The sequence below is a fragment of the Poecilia mexicana genome, unplaced genomic scaffold, assembly GCF_051168715.1.
Source record: "Poecilia mexicana isolate PSO_F unplaced genomic scaffold, ASM5116871v1 scaffold_16, whole genome shotgun sequence".
In the NCBI taxonomy this organism is placed as follows: Eukaryota; Metazoa; Chordata; class Actinopteri; order Cyprinodontiformes; family Poeciliidae; genus Poecilia; species Poecilia mexicana.
This window is the reverse complement of record NW_028263385.1, coordinates 14944478-14964032: the sequence shown is the minus strand read 5'-3', so window position 1 is coordinate 14964032 and position 19555 is coordinate 14944478. Positions and strand designations below refer to the sequence as shown.

General features: G+C 39.8%; 1 protein-coding gene across 2 annotated transcripts in view; it reads right to left on the bottom strand.

Moving 5' to 3' along the window:
- itga10 (integrin, alpha 10) overlaps positions 1-19555 on the bottom strand; it is a 33562-nt gene that overhangs the window by 5360 nt on the left and 8647 nt on the right. For both annotated transcript variants that reach the window (XM_014987193.2, XM_014987194.2), the window contains 13 exons: positions 19451-19539; positions 16845-16959; positions 15391-15518; positions 14653-14801; positions 8669-8819; positions 5375-5540; positions 4096-4169; positions 3865-4009; positions 1742-1890; positions 1491-1634; positions 1208-1414; positions 495-625; positions 198-364 (listed from right to left, as the gene is read on the bottom strand). In XM_014987193.2, the coding sequence (XP_014842679.1) occupies positions 198-364; positions 495-625; positions 1208-1414; positions 1491-1634; positions 1742-1890; positions 3865-4009; positions 4096-4169; positions 5375-5540; positions 8669-8819; positions 14653-14801; positions 15391-15518; positions 16845-16959; positions 19451-19539 (1815 nt within the window). The remainder of the gene's footprint in view (positions 1-197; positions 365-494; positions 626-1207; positions 1415-1490; positions 1635-1741; positions 1891-3864; positions 4010-4095; positions 4170-5374; positions 5541-8668; positions 8820-14652; positions 14802-15390; positions 15519-16844; positions 16960-19450; positions 19540-19555) is intronic.

Below are 19555 nucleotides of genomic sequence, written 5' to 3'. Positions count from 1 at the left end.
GAGCGATTTCACTTTCAGGAACTGGTTCTTTAGCCCTTTTCACTACAATCTCATTTTCTCCATACATGTGAGCAAATTAACTATTCTATCATCATTTCATGTTCATTCATCTGACTAAAAAAACAGATTTGTTCAACATATTTTTTAAGGTCTCTAAGTAAAATAAACAAATAAATTAATGAATAAAAAAAAAATACCAAAAGCATTGCTGTGTGGTCCAGGTGAGCGTGAAACGGCCGTGAAGCAGGCTGTGGCGTTGAGGCACGCCGACTCTCTGCCGCCCCTCTGACACGTCTTCTGAATGACGTTAATGGAGTGCGGCTGGAAGGACAAACTCACATTGATCTGGACGATGCTTCTGGAGCTATAAGAGCAGGAATGAGAAACGATTATCTTATAAAAAGGCCCCAGCTGCTTGTAAAGTGTCTTTCTGTGTCACGTTACAGGCACACTATGCAATAAAATCTGCTGTGGCTGTGATTACGCCTGCTTACCTGAGCAGCACGGCTCTGCCCTGAGCTCCCACTGCCAAATCTATCAGCTCATCACCGTCCAAGTCCAACCGTGCACTGACACTGCGGCCAAAATACTGCAGAGACGGGGAGAGGGACGACCCTAGTATGTGCTGGGAGGAGGAAAGAAGCAGATATTAGTGACTTAATTCTGAGACCCACTGGCAAAGTTGTAAAAAAAAAAAGAAGCATGTTTTCATAAAACTGAAAATCAGACCATTTTTTTATACAGATATTTTTTAATGGTTGTTCAGCAACTTAAATCTGTACTGTTACTCAGGCATGAGAAAACATGATTTATTTCAGGTGATTTTTGTGTCTAGAAATGCCACAAAAACTAAGGAAAGATCCTGTTTTATTTTATTACTAGCAGGTAATCAAAAGGATATTATTTGTTCCTGTATCTGTGGTGGAATCTATGAAAAATACCAACGATAACACGGTTTAGCACATAAAATAGTTTCTTAGTATCTGCAAGTTAATTACCAAAGAGCTATTAACTCAATTCAGCTTATACGAGCTGCAGATGTACACATTTCTTCCTCAGTCATCCACTCATACAATATTTCCAGCTGCAAGCACTGAACATGAAGTGAAATTACAGCTAAAGACTTTTATAAATCCTGGGAAACCGCTGATCCGATTCGGCATTTTTAAAAAGTGGTTTACTTTTGCAGTGTGCCTAACATAACTACCTGTTTGCAGTCGTGAATGATGTAAATATCGTATCCGTGGTAGACATAGATGGCCCCTCTGTGCTCATCCTCCAGCGGAGCTCCAACCACCACGTCAGTGAAGCCGTCATGGTTCAGATCTGGAGCAGCCGCCAGTGAATAGCCAAACCTGGCATCCTGAGACTTGTTGTCTGATTTCAGAGTCCCATTAGATATAAATTTTCCCTCCTGTAAAAACAAAGAGATCACCAAGTTGTTAAAAAATAGCTGTTATTGCATGTTTAAGATGCCACTGCTTTGTTACCCCGTTGAGAGTGTAGATGTAGACTTTTCCGGCTTCCTTGTTTCCTGAGCCGAGATACATGGGAGCGGCGACCAAAAGGACGTCAGTGATGCCGTCTTTGTCGATATCCAGCCCGCACAGTTCGCTGCCGTAGTAAGATCCAATCTGAACACACAGAAGAAATTCATCTTAATCCCAGTAGGTGGAGCCCTTGCCATGTCGTTTGCAGTAAATTGTTGATGTCGGAGGAACGTTGGGCAGCAGAAGTTCACCTGTTCTCCGTTCAAAGCCTGCACGATGTCAACGTAGCCGTTTTCATGGAGTTCAAACAAAACGACTTTGCCTTTGTGTTTAAATCGAGGAGCCCCAGCCACGTACAGCCTCCTCCAGTCGCCAATGACCACAGATGACACGGTGTATCCTGCAAACACACACAAATACAAATCAGACAGGGCAGCGGCTGCCTACAAATGACCTTCAGCGGGCAAATAAAACTGAATGTTTTTGACTTAACACCAACAAAAGTGTTGATTTAAACCAATTGTGTGCTAATTTTGTGCTCCGGTTCAGTTTTGCTTTGTTTTGATGCAATAAAAAAATGAGGTTTTACACACACACACACACACACACACACACACACACACCCACACACACACACACACCCCCCCACACACACACACACACAAATCCTGTAAGTGTAAAGTGAAGTGCTTCTGCGTCTGTACTTAGAACTGACCTTTAACCAGTGTACATGTTACTACCATTTGTATGGAGGGTTTTAGCCACTTTAAGTGTGATAAAAGCTTTCAGTAAATGTTCAGCTTCACCTTCCCCCCTCTTAGTAAACCTCAGACATCTTTATTCTGATTTTTGTGAAACATAGCTGTCTAAATAAACAAAGTTGACACAACCACAGATATTTAAAGGCAGGGTGAAGACAGCATTGGCGATACTCCAACAAGTTCTAAAACAGGAGCAAAAATGAGATAATTCACTTAGAAGTGTTGGGATATTTTTGTGTTTACGAGGAGCCAAATTTAGAGCCTAATATAAACACCAGCTGCTGATTCATAAAAAGTTAGTGGTGGATTAAATGCTTTTCATTCTCACTGCATCTCGTTGTCAAGTTCTCTTTCATCATTTCACTTAATGTCACTGCTTTCAGCTAAGTTTCCTGTCTAGAACGAAGGACCTTTTATATAAAAAAAAAGTGATTAATTTATAAACCAGAGCTAAAACAACCCAGTATCTCTAATAAACCAGAGAATAAAGTTTGTCAAAAGACAAATGTTTGAGAAGCGTTAATAGCCCTGGAAAGATCAAACTTGAAATAAGAGACGGCTCCAGAGTGCTGTGGTTGTGACTGAAAAGAGTCTGACTCCCTGCATTTGATCTCACTGAAGGATTTGGTTGTGACTATCTTAAAACTCTGGGAAAATGTACAAATGCTCAAAATATCTCTGAGAGATAGAGGAAACTATTGTAGCCCAAAAATCAATACAGAATTATAAAAGTAATTTTTATAAAAAATGGAAATTAGTAGTAGGAAGCTAAACCTGGTCATACAATTTCACTCCAATAAGGAGATCTGCATGCAAAGAAGATTACTGTACAAAAACGTACAATAACCCGAGCATGCCATTTATAAAGTAGTGAAATACTTTCGGACTCTTTTAACGACCCTTGCCGAAATAAACCAGTCCAAACAGCAGCAAATCTGAATTTTAAAGTGATTATTAAAAATAAAACTCAAGTTTCTGGCAAAAAAAGAACAAAAAAATTTAGAACTAACTATACTGTCAAAGTCATCCCAGAGTGGGGCTGAGATTGCAACAACTTCTTTTTTATATATTTTTGTTTAACCTGAAAAAAAAGAATTACTTCCATTCAAGATTGTTAATTTTTAAAACATTTCTGTAGTGAAGTGAAGTCGAATTATCGGCTTAAATCCAGAAAATGTGTATTTCATTAGCAAAGCAGAGGAAGGAGATGCTGTATTTTCTGAACAGTGATTCAAGCGGAAGAGAAGAAAATGAAAACGATGGGGCCTTAAATGAAATCCTGAGGTACACCACAACCAGGAATGTTTGCTTCTTTGTTGTCCAGGTGACAGTCATGGGGCTGTGATTGCTTTATCATTTTTGTTATGGAGGAAAGAACTGCTATCTCAGATTGCGCAACAATCACAGGGCATTTAAAGCGTTCAGCAGGATCAGATCCATTTATACAGAGAGAGAAGACCCAAAAGCAAAGATCTGATTATTTAAAAAAAAATTGAGATTTTTTTCACACGATGAAGAGCAATGCTACACTCCAAAACATTTTAATCGCCTTTCATATGGAAGCTAATAAACCCAAAAAGGTTAAACAATTCCTTCTTGTGAAATCTTTGTACCTAAATAAGCAGCGTGATTTTTGAGCTCCAATGGAAATTCACTTTCGAAGGCTTCTCTGGGGGGGATAATTACTCCATTGGTCCCTTCCTTCAGCACCCCTCCGTCCCAGTCGTAGGCGCCCACAATCCCAAACAGAATGCCATCCTGGAGAAAGTAGTTTGGATTAAATAACGGACAAGTCAGCTCGTATTTACCACATGGTTAGAAGTGAAAAAACAAGTAGGACTCACATCCAGTGTGTGCGTTGAGAAACCGATCTGAGACATCTCCATGTGGAACGTGCTTTGGTTGTAGCCCAGGGCACCTAAAGGAGGACAGCATGTCAGCATCTCTTGTTTCTCTCCTTTCTTTGTTCGTATTCTCCTCCCTTCCCTTTCCTCGTTATGTCTCATAGGATCTGATCTTTAACGCCCGCAAACGTCGACGGTGACAGACATTTCCTTTCCTCCTGTCCCTTCCTCTTTGATTTTCCTGAACATTTAAAGGTGGCATCAGTTTCAAAAGCTTTCCTATCACGTTTCTGCAACTACTGTGATATCTGGCACCAGCTGTATCTTTTTCTGTTTCTAGTTTTTTTATTTCTCAGTCACTTGGCAAATATTATGACTTATACATATAAACCAGTGGATAAATTCCCATGGTAAAAACTTGTCATATGTTGTTATCTATAAAATAAAACTAAGACAGCTGAAGCTGAATCTGGAGTTATTTTTGTCTTTTTTTTTTTTTAGAGCCACTGTTTCTCTCTACATAGCAGCTAGCTGCAGGGAGTTAGAAAAGTTGTATTTTCAAAGGTTACAACAAAACAATATTACCATTTCATTGTGTCCAATAACACAATAACTGTTACTGGACAATTACTGTGTTGAGATTTTAAGCACTACTTTATAATCAGTTTGACGTTGCTTTCAATTAACCAGGAGTGTCCAGAGGCCATTGTCCTCCATGTTTTAGATGTTTCCCTTCTCCAGCAGAGCATGACTGAAACAATTAAGTCCAGTTCTGGAGGAGCCAACTAATGAGTAACTCACCTGAATTGAATTCAATAAATATGATTCAGGGAAACATGCAGGAAACTGGCCCATGAAAACTGGCTTTGGACATCTGCTGTCAACCAGGATAAAAAAATCCCTCTGGCAATTAAGGAGGTGTTGCTAGTGTTACAATGTGCTGGAGTATGGAAATTAAAGCCATGTTTATTTGCTGATGATGAGCGTAAAACAAATTGCTTAGCGTTATTTCCTGACTTAATCATTACAAAATCCTGTCACGGCCCCTTCTATCCAGCGTGTCTCCGGTGATACAGGTGACAGGCAGTTGCCCAGGGTGGTATTAGAAAGGCGGGGCACAAGCACAGGATGCATATTTTATTTTATTTTTTACTTATCTCTCAGTTTTGTCAGTTGTGCTCGTAGAATAAGAAGACTGGGCTACATATCAGATAATTTCCTGCATCTCACCCAAGGGATCATATGAACTACACTAACTCTTGATTGGTAATGCCCTCACCTTCAAGAGTGAAAATCCGATCTCCGAGAGCGTCCACAATGTCATTCAGTGCAGCTTCATCGGTCACGTTGAAAAAGTACTTGTCGTCCGGGTCGCTGGCGATGTATTTGATCTCATTAATGAAGGTCTCTGGATCCTGCTGTTTGCGGATGTAGTACCCCAGAACCTGAATGGCAGTAAAGAAGAGACATAAAGATGAGAATCTATGACAAACAAAATGGTAAATAACACAAAACCAACAACGGGATCTTAAAAAACAGATGAAACTGACGTCTCAAGGCAAATCGTTCCTTGCATTTCAACGATTCTCCATGTTGAAGTAAAACAAAAAAACACAATTTGTGGATGTAATTAGGAGTTTCATCAATCCTCAAGTTTTGTCTCATGGAAACACATTAGCTGTCAAACTCAAAGCTGGAGGAAACTGAAAATAAAATCCATTTCAAAAACATATAAAAAAATCCATAACAGAAACCAATTCATGAATATTTGCCTGGAACCTGGCTGCCAAGCAAAGGAAATCCTCTGTTTTTAAAGGGTAGGAGGAGGCCATAGTAGAGTATACTGTGTCATATAATACTAATAAATATGTACATTAAGATCCTATAGAAGAAAGAAAGAAAATATCCTCAAGCTTTCATGTCAGGGTGGATTTTGAAAGTTTATAAGTGATATTAAAGAGAAAAATAGAAAAGAGGGAGCAGTATTTCCCAAATATGTATCATTTGGCAAGTATTAAAATAGAAAAGCATCCATGCAATGCGCTCCATAAACTGCTCAAGCAACAGATGTCTTTGTAATATCTGCATGACACTGATGTAGAAAACAATCTGCTGCTCCTGCGTTGTACTTTGAAGAGGTCTGACCTCTACCACGAGACACTTTCCTGTGCGCTGTCAAAATGTGCATGCAGTGCAGAAAATACTAAATCATAACATACCTGCTGTTATAGGAAACAGTTAACTGTCATCGCTTGACATTTTACCATCTGAGTCCAAAGCCCCCTTTTACATCTGCATAAGATGGACACACTATGCTTGGTGTTTATTTTTTGATGCTTTAGCATCGAGACCACCAATCTGCACGACCTCCCTGACCATCTGAATGTGGTTAAGGAGCAACAAATGTGGAAAATGAAACTCTACATAGAGGCAAGCCTGATCCTGCAGCCTGGTCCTGCTCCCCAACTTTTCATTGGTTTTCCAGCACCGAACCATATGGGCTAAGATACTTAATTATATTTTGTGGAATTTCACTACATACAGAAAGTTTCTGCATGTCCAACACCAGTTTTGACCTTGCTGTGGAGAGGCAAGCACCAGTAGTATTTTAGTCAGGACAAAAGTGAAGGGTTTTCTTATTACGAAGCAGCTAACGCTCCAGACAGAGCATTCCTCATTACTAAGCTATACTCTGTGCAAATACATGAAGAGGGAATCAGTCACACAAAATACAAATCTATTTTATTATTGATGACCGTGAGAAAAACAACAGCAAGACTCTAAATCCTGAAGTTGTATCAAATGTTTTGTAGTGATTGCAATAGTTTATTCTAAAAACTACTTGCTCAATTTCCTCCTTGACCTCATTGCCACCAGATACTACAGAGTTAAATCAACACTGTGCTGAATGCTTTTGGTCCTTATCAGAATTTGACTCTTTCAGAGTTATTTCAACATGAGATTGAGTCATTTTAACATTTGAAATAGTTATAGCTACTCAAACTCTTGATGAAATTACTCCATAAGAGTTAAACAGAAATCCATTTTGAAAAGGACCAAGTAGACTTGGCAGATCCAGTGGGGAGTAGACTGTGAAGCAGTTACATTTCTCCCCTTAACTGAAACCTGAAAAATTAAAAACTTTCGTCAAACAGCCTATTCAGAGTTTGGAGGTATGCCCAAACTCTGAATAATGTGGTAAAATCTTAAATAAAATCTTAAGCCTGTGGAAGAATTTTCATTTTGTGCTTTTGATGGTAAGCATATTTTGTTGGAACCTTTCCTGCAAAAAGAAAAAAAAAACTGAGGCAAGAGACAGAAAATGAATTAGGCAAATTATTAAGCCTATAGTCAAATACAAACAAACCTTTTAATAACTGATCAAAAGTATCAATAAACTATTACCCTTAACTGGCTTTCATGTGATTTTCTGTTAGCTTTCCATTCAGCCTTGATGACAACAGTCTTACTGTCTTTGAATGTAGCAAGACTGTTGAGCTTTTTCCTTCAGTCAAATAATGAAACTTCAGGTTCTACAGAAACTGCTCCTTGTTTTGTGATCCAGTTGCAGACGATGCCCTTCGTAAAGCCACGTGAAGCAGATTTCACACACACTCATGTCATGCATGTCTGAGCAACTTTTTCAAGTGCTCAACAGAAGAGATGAGGTCACCCAACACACTGCGCAGGTTACCTGTTTGAGGTCAAACACCCTTTTGCAGTAAATTGGACAATTTACTAAAAAAAATGTACTTCTATTCTCATTGTTGCATTTTGAATGCAGTGTTTACTTTTGTTTTAATGTCCTCTGCTCCCCATCGCCTGCTGAGCAGCTCCTGGACGTCTGGGAGGGTACCAGGTGTACCGGATCCTCATCAGCCGTGAATCAGGCCTAATTCTCTCCTGGTTGACTCAGTTTTCTTCTTTGTCTTCCAGCCAGTACACATGTCGGTCTGGCAGACTGATGAACACGAAACGGTACCGACTCAAATCCCTACTCGACTCTTTATGATGATCCAGATTCTTTCCGGGATTTTGGGGAAAAAATCTGTGGAAATGGCAAAACATTGAACTGGCTGTGCTATAAATAAGCTCTTTCACCCAAAATTATTTGTTTAATTTGCTTTTCCTTGACATGCGAGCTCATTTGTTCTTGTGCTTGATGAGGACGGGTTCAGCCACTGGTCCCTGCCCGACCTGCGGACACTTTCGTCGGACCTTTGTGTGTAGAATGGAGGGGTCGGGTGGAGCCAGACAAGGAAGAGTGTTTTTGTTCCCAGCTGGATATTTCAGTGGGCCCAAAGGGTTCATTTGGCAATTAGGCAGTTATTTTGGGAGAGTTGTGGTGATGTTGTGCGGTTGCTTCTGGGTGTTTACAGAGGCTGTGCCGCATTTGCACAATATGGGAGGAATGTCAGAGTAGCTCTGCACCCTCCGAAGGAGACTAGTTGTTTGCTGTGCTTTTCACAATTACAGTGCTATAAAAGGTAAAAAAAAAAAAAAAAAAAAAAAGATATCTGAAACCAGTGTAATAATTAATGCACTGCACCACTGAGCGCCAGATGGCACTCACAGCGATGGCGTATCTGGTGATGTTTCTGCTTTCGCATTCCTCCAGAGCGTCTGGCAGCTCGTCCCCGTCGTGCGACTCCCCGTCTGTGACCACAATCATCACCTTGGTGGCGCCCTCCCTGGCTCCGCGCTCAGCGCTGAATGCCTCTGTGCTAAAAATAAAAAAAATTAAAAAAAAGTTAGAAAACAGCGCTGGTAAAGCTGCTGATCATGCCAAACTGAGCTGAATTTGAAACAGACTCAAGGAGGGAGAGAGGAAAAAAATGCGGCTGTGAAACGTGCGAAAGGGAGGAAACCCAAAAGGTATCCAGTCACTTGGGTTCTTGCAACGTCAAAATAAACTTCCTCTGTGTGATAATATACAGTATCAAGCGTTTCTCTGAGGAGAATATCCAGCTAATAAAACACTGAAACTCTGGGTCTGAGTTCCCTCCCTGAATTAAACGGCACAGGATTCATCTGGAGCCTTTTATTGTTTATTAACAACACTTGACACACATACCCCAGCTGCCAGTTAACACACGTCGATCACTGCGTGCAGCTCGCATGTGTCACTACACACAGCGACCGCGTTTGTGAATTCCCTTGTAGCTTAGCCGTAAGCCAGAAGGAGAAACCCAAATGACAAATGCACCGATGGTCTCATGCCGCACCCTGTTTGTCTGCAGGAAACCTGTTCTCTCTGGGACCCGGTTCAATGGTTCAATAGGGTTGGTAAGCCTCAGACCAGCACACACAAACATATGCACACACAGTGCCTAGTCACCCCTGGTGATCTCCGTCATTTCCAAGTCTGACTGTGGCCCTCGCCTAAATATAACATTGTGGTCAGCCACAAGAAACTTGGAGTTAAAAAACAACCATTTCCCCTCAGCAGCCTGAAAATAACAGAGGATGAAAAGAAAGAGAGGAAAAACAGAAAAGAGAAGAGAAGCAAATACCTACGTAAAAGGTGCACAAAGTGACCGGAAAGCAACCTGATTTATGAGAAGAAAAACTCTAAGAGTACAAAAAATAAATAAAAAATCACATATTAAACATGCTTACTAAGCAAATAAGTCAGAGTATAAAGACGTAACTTAATGTGAGTGGAAATAAAAGAAAGGAATAAAAAAAAGCAGATGAAAGAGTGGAGAAAGTAAGTAGAGCTAATTGGGAGCCCTGGCTGCATTTACAAGTCAGTTTATTGAGTCTCAGCAGAGTGGTAATGACACAGCAGAGCGGCAGGCTTTTGTTTGTGGGTGACTGAGAGACGGGTGGAGCAACAGAGACGTCAAGCGGTTTATCCACTTGTAAGATGTTATTTCTTCTTCATGAAGCAATCAGCATTTATTTTATGCTCTGCACTATACAGAATATGCGTAATAAACATGTAAAAGAGAAAAAAACAAGCTCAGCAATGAGTGAAGCAGAATCTGGATGCAGCTATTAGAGATTTGGAAATATTTTTTGCTGTTATCAACACGTACTTTGCTCTGTTATTTATTTTTTTTTTATATTTCAGTGTTGGGATTTAAAGAAACGACATTTATAGCAACCCAGAAATGAAGGGATGTTGGTGTTACACACAACAGCTTCATTTGGAAGCGGCACATGTAAACTAACAAATTTAAGAACAAAGAAATTATTACTTCCATAAAATCTCCCATATAGAGCTATTAATCATAATCAGGAGCTTTCAGAAGAGACAACGGACAAGAAAGCAATTAAAGCATTTATTTGCTTTAATTTTTTAAATCTTTCTTGGCTTCTTTTCAGCCAACCATGCAGGTTAAATTCTGACAGGAAATACGGCAGACGATCAAATTAAAAATTACATGTTTGACAGTGTATAGTGTTGCCTCTCTAAAAGTCTGTCAGAAGACAAAATGTCGGCTCTGTTAAAGTTTTCTACCACTAGTAATAATGGTGGTCAAAATAAGGTTAAAGTTCAATAATTTACTTTGATTTCATGCTGCATTTGTCTGAAGTAACATTCCCTCCGGACACACGCACGCACGCACGCACGCACGCACGCACGCACGCACGCACGCACGCACGCACGCACACACCCCCACGCACGCACGCACACGCACACACACACACACACACACACACACACTTTTGTTCCAGGGCTTTATGTTAATAGTGTTTGTTATGTTTGGTTGTCCTCTGTATAAACTTATCTCTCTCTCACATCATTCTGGGGGAGTTTTGGCCCACTCCTTTTTGCAGTGTCCCTTCAGTTCATTGTTGTCTGTGTGCATTCTCCTCTGAACAGTTCTTTTAATGTTCCACCAGAATATTCAAGTTCAAAAGAAATCTGGACTTTGACTGAAATACTGACATTTTTGTTTTTGATGCAGCACAGCACAATTTGACTTCAGATTTGATTCGACGGTGCAATACTTTAGAGTTCAGACAAGGCTGTGTTTGGCTTCCTTGCCATAATATCCTGTGTAGATGCAAAACAAGCCCAGATCATCACCCTTCCAACACTGTGCTCTCTTGCTGGTAACGGATGCTGCTATACTGTGCTTGGTTTCACTGAGCATTATGACAAAACATCTCTGAGTCTGTATCTGTTCAAATGAGTTGTGGCCCTTTGACACAACTTTAACTTCAACATTCAACAAAAGTCTGAAATGATACATTAAATAGTAAATTTTTTATTATTATCATTATGTGATATCCCCCAACACTACATAGTCTAACATCCAGATAAGTGTCTTAAATGTTTTTTTATGTATTTTGATGCAGAATTATGCATTTTAATTGCTGATCAACTTTCACTGCTTATTAGGATGCAGCAATTTTATAGAAATATTGACTTTCTTTATATGCTTTCCCCTTGTAACAACTCATTTCTGTAAGTCTAACAAGAATCTGATTAACAAAAGCCAAACACTTTTCCTGCCTGTCAGAATCTATTTTTGTTGTTTGGGCTAATGGTTAAGGTCACAACAAGCACAAAGTCAGAGGAAAAAGGTTAAAAGCCAAGCATGCAGCTTAAGAGGTTAAAGCTGAGGTTAGGAGGTCAGTGTATGAATCCTATGAATGCTTCCCGTTAAGAGAAGGTTTAATTGGTGACACTCTAAATTTGATTAAATTAGTTTTGAAACCCCCAAAGTGAGAATGTGACTGTGTGTCTGTAAATGTTCCTGAGTGTATTTTCGCAGCTGCAGGAGCGCTACTTGGCTGACCAGGCCGCGCCACGCCCTTGGTGGTGCTGACCCAGCTGCCGGTCGGTTCGCCCAGCCCAGCTGCTTTTCGACCCCGTCATGCTTCTCCTCTGTGCCAACTATGCTATCTGTCCATCTGTGAGAAAGTATGCGTGATCAGGTGAGGAGGTTTTAATGTAAACCCAACCAAAGTGTGAGTTCTCTTACCTATTTAAACTCATATATTACCTTTTTACTGTTCATTGTTTTAATGGTTTAGTCTCACTGCTTTTCCAAAACGTTTTCCCCCTTTAAATGTAGCAGAAAACAGGAAGCCTCCAATTACCTGAGTGGTTGTGTGGATGCGTATTTGGAGGCTGTGTGTGTGTGTGCGTGTGTGTGTGTGTGTGCGCGCGTGTGCGTGTGTGTGTGTGTGTGTGTGCGTTTGTTTGTAATACCTTGTGGGGACGATTTTCCTGACATATACTACGTTGTGGGGACCAATTGCTCTTTGTGGGGACCGGAGCCTGGTCCCCACAAGGGGAAACCCTGTTTTTGGGTCAGGGGTCAGAGTTAGGGCTAAGGTTTGGTTAGGGATAGGGTTAGGTATGTGATGGTTAGGGTTAGGAAAAGGGTAAAGGTAAGGTTTAGGCTGTAGAAATGAATGGAAGTCAATGGAAAGTCCCCACAAAGATAGCAACACAAACATGTGTGTGTGTGTGTGTGTGGAAAGTGAACGTCGCTCCAAGACTCACATCCCAAAATGGTAGCTATGGCCACAGATCACGTCTGGGTGTGGTGCACCATGTGGGTTAAGCTAGTTGAAAGAAGCAGGAATTTTATTTTTGAAAGGAATTAGATACTTTAAGGCTATTCACCAGCCTCTGAACTTCTAACGCGTAAAGAAACAGTCTGGTGACTGTGGAGGCAACTGCAATACAGTGAACTCATTGTCTGATTCAGAAAACCTGCTTGAGATTATTTGAACTTGGAGACATGGTGCATTATCCAGCTGGAAGATGGGTTCGCTGTGGTCATGAAGGATTGATATGGTCAGCAACAATACTCAGGAGGGCTGTTGTCTTTAAATAATGGTTAGTTTGTACAATCAGTGTGCTATGACTATCACAACAACCAGTCAAGGAAGACAGACCAATGCTTATAAACTGTTTACATCAAATTCTGGTCCTATCGTCTGAATATCACAACCGACATCAAGACTCATCAATATTTTTTCAATCTGTCATTTTCCTTCTTGGTCCTGTTCTTCTTTCTTTTATCTTTTTCTTATAATTGAGGCACTTTTTGTGGTTATCTGTTGTGCATTAGGAGATGGCATTATGCAGACCTTGGACATAGTGAGAGGTTATTTGAGCCGCCTTTTCCTTTCTGTCATATTGAGTCATTCCATTCATTCTCCTCTGACCTTTGACATCAACAACACCTTTTTGTCCTCATTGGATATTTTCTGTAATCCAATCTGCCCTCTGTAGACTGGATTATGTTTAAATTTGGAATCATGTTTAATTACAACTCTGGCAAAAATGAAGAGACCACGTTAGTTTCTTTGATTTTACTTTTTATGCTTATATGTTTGAGTAAAATGAACATTGTTTTTTTATTCTATGAACTACTGACAACAAACATGTCTCTGAAATTACAAGCAAACATTTTGTTTTTATTTGCAGAAAATGAGAAATGGCCAAAGTAACGAAAAAGATGCAACGCTTTCAGACCTCAAATATTTTCAAGAAAACAAGTTCATGTTCATTTAGGAACAACAGTACTAAAGTTTTAACTCAGGAAGAGTTCAGAGATCAATATTTGGTGGAATAATCACAAGGATTTCAATGGGGTTCAGTGCAGTGAGCTCTTAATTTTTTCTCTTTAAAAACATAAAAATGCCAAATAAATCTATTTCCAGTTAAAAATACTTTATCACCACAAAAATATGTACCTATTTTCACTTTAATTACATTTACTGCTGCATTGAGGACTATTAACTTGGATGCATTGCATTTAGCTCATGATATATAAAGTAAGATGGTCAGAAATAAAGGAAGATTTGAATAACATGTCTCATGTTTTACAACTTTGTTACGGTAAAAGTGATTGGCTTGAAACCTTATAGGAGGTTTACAGTAAGTTACATCTCTTCTGGTGTAAAATTCATCATTGCAATTCTGAGTTAATGTAAATGTTTTCTAGCGTGTTCTGTAAGAAACCAAATGACTGGCATTTTATTAGAGACGACATCACATCTGTGCCATGTTGGCTGATAACAGCTCTATAAAATGTATTTGTGAATTTGGATCCTTGAGTCATGCCTGCTTGCCCAGAGTTATTTTTCCACTTTGTTTCTTTTGTGCTCCAAGTCAAACTAAATACAAAACCCCCATCAAAAAATCTGAGTTTTCCTTTCTCACACTCAAATTTCTGCTATTACGATATTATATTTTTCTTTAAAAAAAAAAAAGCATTCAAAGTGTCTATTTGAATTTCAACAGAATTTGACCCTAGAGCCTAGACAGACAAATTTGACCTTATAAAGGGTCACACTTTATGTTTATGTCTGATACATTCACTTTACAGATTCTAACAGGATGCAGCATAAAGCAGCATGGTTTGGTTATCGTCTAATCAATAGCACCTTGGAGAACAAAGAGAGTAGGCAAACAGTTCTAGCAACTTAAATATTATTATAAGAAGAAACTCCATGGCATGTTATTTTTATAGAGAAACCTCAGAGAATGTTGCATCAAAATCCAAACAAGCAGACAGATTCCTGCCAAATCTTTCCCATGTTGTAGGAGAATTATCTATGGTCAGTAACTAATAAGCCTACCAGGCCATTTGGATGGCGTATGCAGTGCGTGTCTCTCGTCCCTCCTGTCGGCTGATGTTCTTGGCGGCCTCCACTACCTCCTGTGTGGTCTGGTAGTCCTTCAGAGACCACTCATGGACTGCTACTTCTGCATACTGCAGTATACCAACCTGAATAAAACATGCAAACACACAAGTGTTTCAGCAACGCCACATATCCGTAGCTGGGCTTGCACACAGTTGGTCGAAACATCGTCTAAAGCTCTTGTTTTCCGGAGTGAACTATCTCTTTAAGTACGAACCCTGTTCTTAAAGCAAACAGCACACTTGGGGAATTTTTGAATTCATTCAAAAACCAGAGGTATTTCCTCTTCACCTCATGCTGCCTGCTACCCAATACCCCCCCTCCACCCTCCCTTTTCATAACTCAAGCCCCCTCTTGCTCTTCTTGTTATTCGTTTCAGAGTAACGTCCCCACACCCTCCCCTCTGATTCCTGTTCTTCTAAAGAAACCTCCAAGGTTCTTGTCTTGTGACGTTACTGCAGCAGTTCATTCTGGTCATATTTGCCAAACCTGCCCGTAATTTCACTTGGTGCATGTTTTCACTCAAGAGACGAGAATGTTCCCTCTCCTGGCAACAGCAGAGGGGTCCATGAGATGTGTTATTTGACGTAAACTCAAACCCACAAGTTTCCATTACAAGTGTGCGTAATAATTGCAGGCGGTTGCTGCTGGAACGTTGCGGAGAGCAGTTTGTACCTGCATCTGGTCCGAGCTGATGTGGAACTTGCTGAGAATGTTGCTGAGGAAGTTCTGGACTTCATACCAGGGATAGATGCTGTTCGAGCCGTCCACAACAATCACGATGTCCATGAAGGTCTGACACTCTGCCACACAAGAGAGTCTGCTGATTCACTTTGAACTTTTTCCCGTATTCTGTCACTTTGCAAAATTGTCCTCCCTCCACTGGGTGCCCATTTGTTTTAGAATAGGTTTTAAACTAAATCTTATTGCTTGGTTTTTAAGGCTCTTAGTGGTTTGGCCTCACCCCATGTCTCTGATTTATTGAGTTTTTGTCTCTGTGGTAGATAATTTAGATCGTTGTCCAGGCCAAGCTCTTCTTGAGTCTATTTCATAAACGTTCCTAACATAAACTTGCCTCTAAGCTCCCTCTGGTCATTTGTGAATCACAGCTGGAGGTGGCCATGTCCCACGCAGCTGTTGACCTACAAATTTGTGTGTTCTTGTGTTTTCCTGGCAGAAATCACGACTGCCTCCTGACTAAGGGAGGACTAGGCGTAAAGCGTGGGACAACAAGAGTCGCTACGACTTTTTAACTATGCATAAAATTTATTTACAGTCTCTCCATAAAACTCTAAGCAAAGAAAATGTTGATGAGCTCAATGTAGAAAACCTGGTGTTGGCTGAACAAATGCGTCACATCTCACCTTCTTAATGGTCTTATTAATCCTGAGTTTATTCTTTCTTATTCCTGAAAGCTGTTGGCTGCATTTGCTTTCTCTTTCACTTTGAAATTATCTACTGCTTTCTGTCAATTGTTCACATATCATCATAGAAAAATACGTTGAAGTTTGTTGTTGAAACGTGACGAAATTAGATTAAGTTGCAAAGTTGAAGATATCATTGCAAGGCACAATTTTAGGCCTTAATATTAGTGATGGGTCATAACCAAAAGCCTCGGCCCTAAGAGATTATTCTTTTTAGTGAATCAAAGAATCTCTGCTGAGCTCTCACTCTCAGTGGCTCTTGAATGGTAGCCTTGTGGCCAATCATGTGTGAAGATATGGCATAACAGCATTATTTAAAATAAGGAGAGCGTGTCACAAAAACCCAAAAATATCTCTGACCTCCCTAAACGAAGCTGCATCTGACTGCAGATTAGAGATGAATATAAAATAATAAATTACTATTATAGTTCTGTTCGGTAGATTTGTTTCCAGTGTTTTGTTCATTCGTTTTTTGTGTTAGATAAATATTAGTTTGATTAAAATATTACACAAAAGTATAAGAATACCAGCTTTCATAACATCAAAACTTAAAATTAGAAAAGTATGAATCCTTCATAAAAACACAGAAGTCAAAAAGATTTACTAACATAAAAAACATTTACATTTACCAAGCTTAAGAACCTCCTAACCCTACTCAAGCATGAGTCCTTTTTGTTTCTGTGTTTCTACAAAATGTGTGATTACTTTGCTCGGTTGGAGCGATGGTGCCTCTCGGTTCCAAGTCATCGCCAACAGAGGCGCAGATGCCGGTGCTGAACATCGATGTCCCACACTCCTGCGACCACAGAGGGGCACACGCCTGCCGAAGGGAGGCACACACTCAGTCAGGGTCGTAAACAAACACATGAATCAACATGTGTAACACTGGTGAGGAGAATCCACAGCCACTGGACCTCATAACTTTATCTGCGTTCTGCTCAGAAGAAGATGTGGTCATTTCGTCGCCTTCAAAGAATTCAGACAAATAGGTCTGTGTCACACATTTAAAAATAACCAAGAAGAAAACAGTAGGAATAAAAGAAAACAAGCCATAAAGGGGAATAAGTCATGGAAAAAAAGTACAATGGTGTGGTTTTGAGGACAGAAAATGAGGCGGAGACAGAGGAAGGGAGACCATTGTTGACATGCTGGCAGTCACTGTTGTCATGAGCGGTTTAACAGAGCTGGAAACCAAGAGAAACACAGCAATTTAAAACTGATTGTGCTAAATGTGGGGCGGGGGGCGTCCTATAAAAATATTTCTGTCTTCAAACGCCGTTTCGTTGGTTTTTATACTTGGAGGAAAGAATGAAGGAAGAACGAGGACTTAAAAGGGAAAATCAGCTACAAAGAGACAAAAGGAGGGAGGGGTGAAAACGGGATAAAAAGGGGGTAGAACGAGAGAAAGAGAAACATCCTGGTTTTTCTTCCCCTGTCATTAAGGATGGGCTTCTCCTCAGGCGCACAGACAGGCAGCAGGGATGAGATGGAGAGAATCATGGGAGGAAACCACGGAGGGAGAGGATGGAGCGAAGTGAAAGAGGTGCTATGGCTTTTGGTAGGTCTGTCATTACAGAAGGGCCGGAGACGCATTCCAGTCCTGTTATAGACCCAACCACTGGGGTTAACATAAAAACTCTCTCACACACATACACACACTCACACACACTCACAGTTAAACATATGCTCGCATTAAAGCTGCCTGAGCTGGCAGTCGTTTCTGAACTGTACACGACTCCGCGCCCGGAGTAGAGCAAGAATCCTGGCAGAAAACACAAGCACACACAAATGCCTCCTGGTTAAGGGCAAAGTGTGTTTGACTGGAGAAATTAGGCCAAGAGAGCAACAATAAAATGTTATTATCAGAGCTGCAGAGCCAGGCCCAGACTAGAGACAGACTTGTTTTTCAGAATAAACCCTGACCATCAGTGAATGTGATGGAAACTAAACAGTTGGTGATAATCTGCTTTTCAATCTGAGTGTTTATTAACTAAAACTCAAACTATCTACTATCTAAACTATACTTTCTTGGACTTTTTCCACGTTTTATGCCATTAAAATCACTTCTTCGATGTATTTTACTGGGATTTTATGTGTTAGATCAGACCAAAGTGGTACATACTTGGAAATAAAAGTCTGATGTTTCATGATTGTTTACAATGATTTGCTGAAATTTCTGGAAAAATCATTCTCCTGCTGGAAGATGAACCTTTGGCCAAGTCTCAAATCTTTTACAGTCCAGGACTCTCCCATGTTTAGCTCCATCTATCTTCTCCCTAACTCTGACCAGCATCTCTCTCTCCGTGCTGAAGAAAACCATCCCCACAGCATAATGCTGCCACCTGTTTCCAATGGGGATTTTTTTTTAAAGCAAGGTCAGATCTATCATGGAAAAATGTTGACTGATTTTGTCAGATGAGCTATAGAGCTATCTATAGGCAAAAAAACAAATTATGCACTACTTTGTGTTGGTTTGCTATATAAACTATGTTATGTGACCAGTCTAATTACTATTTCTACATAGTAGTTCAAGTCAGACCAGTCTAACTTAAATAATTAATCGAATAAATTAGACAAACTAAGAATTGGACGAATTTCAAGATTTGCCACACATGGTATCTAATAATAATAATAATAATAATAATAATAATAATAAGAATAAGAATAAGAAAAATCAGCAACAATTTTCGTTACTTAATATTGTCACATTGTCTGTAATACAAAATGAATTATTGAGAACTGATTTTTCATGACAGTGTCATAAACATGACATAACCTGTCATGAATATGAAGAAGTCTTTATGAATGCTTATGACTGTTGTCATGAAGTGTCACTCGGTAAATAAAGACACTTTTAATGCAAAGTCGACATTTTAGTTTAATTTCAACGCCAGCTGTAATGGTACTTTGCATTAAATGTGTCATTACTTAGTGAATAATGCAAAGTTGACACTTTTAATGAACTTTTAATGCAACTTTCAGGGCACCTTTGCATTTGAAATGTCATTATTTACCAAAAGACACTTTGTCATAAACACTTATGAAGAATCATTCATGTTCATGACATGTGCTATGTCGTGTTTATGACAGTCTCTTATGCACACCCCTTTAAATAAAGTGTCACCCTGCTGTTTCATACAGCGAATATGCCTAATCATGTCAGAAAATCCATCTATCCACATAAATATATTCATATATTATTTACCTCAGCCTTTGGATCTCTAATTTTAACCCATTCATTTGATCTGAAGTGTCGTCATTAATTGATGTTTTCCATGAGCATACGAATTTAAAAAAGAAATTAGACGTACCAAAAATCCGTCAGGTGAGTCCGGTGTGAGGGTCATTCCCAGGTGAGAGTTCCTCAGGTTTTTAGAAACGTTACGAAGAGCAGTTTCACCTGAAGCACACAAATA